Source organism: Sinocyclocheilus rhinocerous, unplaced genomic scaffold (assembly GCF_001515625.1).
Source record: "Sinocyclocheilus rhinocerous isolate Xijiao unplaced genomic scaffold, SAMN03320098_v1.1 scaffold1785, whole genome shotgun sequence".
Lineage (NCBI taxonomy): Eukaryota > Metazoa > Chordata > Actinopteri > Cypriniformes > Cyprinidae > Sinocyclocheilus > Sinocyclocheilus rhinocerous.
The window spans coordinates 1,096,010-1,099,919 of NW_015627538.1; the positions used below are offsets into that span (position 1 = coordinate 1,096,010).

Genomic DNA, 3,910 nt, shown 5'->3' on the forward strand with positions numbered 1-3,910 from the left:
CCGCCGTGTGTGATGCTGTGTGTTTCGTTGTGAAAGCGAAACTACTTTGTTTGGTCTTCCAAAAGAGGACACGACTACAAATCAGTTGTATTTACAACACTGTTCCAGAACACTTCAACCCAAATATTCAGATGTGTGCAGCGCATTTTATGGAGGACTGTTTCCTGATCCTGGTAGAGTAGACTACAATGCCGGCTGTTCTGACTCACAGACTGTAAGTACGTTTTTTTATATTTAAAGAGTTTTTATATTTTATATATTTAAAGCATGTTTTTTGGGCAGTGTAGAGTAGGGCTTGTTGTTTGTCATTTCTCCGATTACAAATGCAGACATGGTTTTATGTTTACGCGGCGCAATGCAACGCGTAAAAAGACAGTACAAGTCATTATATTCCATAATTATGTCCCCACTGGATGCCATGAATGCCTCGTTTATAATGGGTTTTAATTTTTTTTTTGTCTCGTTGCTCCGGCCGGACACGGCATCAACAGTATGTGTGGGGCGTAACATTTCCGTCTCACGCTTGAGGTATTCGGCCAATCATAATGCACTGGATAGCTGGCCAATCACAGCACACCTCGCTTTTTCAGACCGATGAGCTTTGTAAAAATCGATGCGTTTCAGAAAGGCGGGGCATAGAGGAGAAACAATAATGTACAGTATGTGGAAAATAAAGTGTTTTTTTAACCTTAAACCGCATAAACACATTTCACTACACCAAATACACAAAATAATGTTATTTTTAGCAGCATCATATGACCCCTTTAAATTCAGATATTGGATAAGATTAGGAATGTAGAATATGGTCATGCAGAATATGTGCTTTATAAGCACTAATAAACAGCCAATATGTTATTAATTGGCATGCTAATAAGCAACTAGTTAATAGTGAGAACTGGTCCTTATGCTAAAGTGTTACAACTTACTCATATATAAATACAAATTTTATTTTCGGTATACACTACTGTTTAAATGTTTAGGGCTGGTGAGATATTTTTATGTTTTTGAAAGAAGTCTCTTATGCATTTATTTGATGAAAAAGTTAATAAAACAGTAATATTGTGAAATATGATTACAAGTTAACATAACTGTTTTCAATTTTAATATATTTTAAAACGTAATTTATTCCTGTGATGGTAAAACTGAATTTCATTAATCTTTGATGAATAGGAGTTTCAAAAGAACAGCACTTATTTGAAACCGAAATCTTTTGTAACATTAAAAATGTCTTTACTAAATAATGCATCATTGCTAATTAAAAGCATTCATTTCTTTAAAAAAATTTGGATTCATTCATTATTTTTATTATCAATTAATTTTGATTAGTTGTGGCAACTTTAATATAAATAAATTAGAATTAGTGTAATTATTTACTTACAGCAATGGCTCGAAGTCTCTCTTGCTGTGACAAAGCTTCCGACATCCTGCAAAAAAAAACAAAAACATTTTGTTTTAACAATTCACCCAACAGGAGTAATAGAGTAATAATCTTCACTTTTCATTTACCTTAAAGCATAGCATTCAGTATAGCAATTTTGTTTCATGCATGGCCAGATCCCTGCCTGATCCTTAGACACACACATTATTTCCTCTTAAAGACCTTGTACATTCCTATACCTGCAAATTTGAACTAACGTCTTGTACACTTCCACAATGCATTATAGATGGACCCTGTTTTATGTCTCCACATGCTGCACTCCTATAAAATATGAGCCCAGCCTGTCAAGAGTGTTTTGCACTTCTCTCCTTTGAGGGAAAACAGGTCGATGAGAATCGATAAAAGAAGTGGGCAGCTCTTTTACTCTTCTCAGAAATCAAACTCCAGATATGAACTGATATACATCGCAAACACCAGTCCAACAGCAATGAAGGGAGAAGTTATGAATGGCATGCAAATTTCAAGACTGTTAACAGTCTTTTGCATTCCAACCTAAATTGATTCCAGAGCTCCTACATAAAGCCCAATCCAAGGGAAGACCAACGTTGCTGGCTCCAATAGTTCTGTACGACTTTGATATGGTTATAAATACTGTAAAAGAGAAACCAAAACTCCTCTTTGCAGTAAAGACAGGGTTAATATTAATACAAGCAGTCCAAACATTTGTGGTTACATGCTTGTTGGCTACATTGATAAGCATCCTGTGAGAAGGAGGCAAAATACAATGCATGAATTGAGGAAAATTACAAAAAAATATCAAAGGAAAAGGGACACATAGATAAAAAAAGAGGTCAACCATGGAATGGGAACATGGGCAGTGGAAAGCCATGTTGAACCTGGTACAATGACGTCTTTTGTCAAAGCTTGTTTTACTGCAGGCTTCTGCACTGGTCCACAGAAAAAGAGCTTCTCTCCTGAAAATGGCTGCAGGGGAGAGTCATCCAGCTGATTGGTGATCTCAATGGCCCACCCGAGCACAGCCAGTCACATGTTCACTCCCTCACAGGGAATGTTTGTCGATATGTTATGTCTCTCTGATTTCAGACCTAAAGAACCAATCACAATGAAACTGATCATGCAAGATGAAATCTAAGCAATAGCTTAAGTGATTTGCTTCTGTACATTCAGACCAAAGTATTAACTGTTGACCGATGGAATAACTGTTGAACTCAAACTCACCCAGACCCTCTCCTTGGTGCAAAAACACTCAATGTTGCATTAACACCTGCATTTTAAACCACTAGTGTAGATAGTCACAAATGCAGCACTTGAGATCACGCCGAGGATGATTCATGATGCAAGCCCACTCATGAAAAGTGGAGCAACATGGACGGTAACAAAAGTGATAAGCAAATGATTCAGGGATAACAGTTGACAAAACACGCATAACCATTTGCTCAAGGTCTAACAGGGTTACCACGGCGGTTGGCCAATGAAATTCTATGACTTTTCATATATATATATATATATATATAGCCTTGCGAAATTATTTTTTTTCACGTTTTGTTATGTTGCTGCCTTATGTTAAGCTGCTTTAAATTAGTTTTTTTCCACATCAGTCTACACTCCATACACCACACTGACAAAGCAAATACAGAATTGTCACACCTTCGTAAATTAATAAAAAATAAAAAAAATGAAATAAGTACATTGCATACGTATTCTTAACTAAATATTTAGCTGAAGCACCTTTACAGCCTCAAGTCTTTTTTGTTTGATGCAACAAGCGTTGCTCATCAGCATTTGGCAATTATCTGCTATTCTTCACCTCACCTCTTCACCTCTCAAGCTCTGTCAGGTTGGATGGGGCAGACGCACATTTTCAGGTTTCTCCAGAAATATTTGATTGGGTTCAAGCTCAGGCTGTGGCTGGGCCTCTCAAGGACATTCACAGACTTTTACAGTATATAAGCCACTCTTGCTTTGTCTTTAGGTCCATTGTCCTGTTGGAAGGTAAACCTTCTGCCCAGTCTGAGGTTCTGAATGCTCTGGACTGGGTTTTCATTAAAGGTGGGGTATGCATTTTTTCAAAAACGGGCAGAGTACCAAAACAAACTTGTAGCCAGGGGTGTGAAGTAACGAATTACAAATACTCACGTTACAGTAATTAAGTAGTTTTTATCAGTAATTGTACTTTTTTGAGTAGTTTAAAAATTGTGTACTTTTACTTTTACTTGAGTACATTTTAAGTGATGTATCGGTACTTTTACTCCGCTATTTTCCTCCGTTTGGAGGAGCGGGAAGGCCTGCGATCGGACGCCGAAGTTGCTTTGTTTCTTCTCGATAGGTGAGTAACATTGGTTTTGCTTTGCTTCACAGAACTAATATATGCTGTTAAAACACATATATGCACATTAAAACACACAGTACTACCAAAACACATTCGACCTGTAATACCATAGTAACACACATTGCTTTCACTTATTGATGACATCATACCCTCGGCCGGCTGGCACAGCAGATTCCGCCATA

The 3,910-nt window shown here is 37.2% G+C and overlaps 1 protein-coding gene across 3 annotated transcripts in view; it reads right to left on the reverse strand.

Moving 5' to 3' along the window:
• The window catches only part of LOC107729325 (paralemmin-1-like), a 24,150-nt gene that overhangs the window by 11,451 nt on the left and 8,789 nt on the right, over positions 1-3,910 (reverse strand). For all 3 annotated transcript variants that reach the window (XM_016539798.1, XM_016539794.1, XM_016539806.1), the window contains exon 2: positions 1,379-1,424. In XM_016539798.1, coding sequence (XP_016395284.1) covers positions 1,379-1,424 — 46 coding nt within the window. The remainder of the gene's footprint in view (positions 1-1,378; positions 1,425-3,910) is intronic.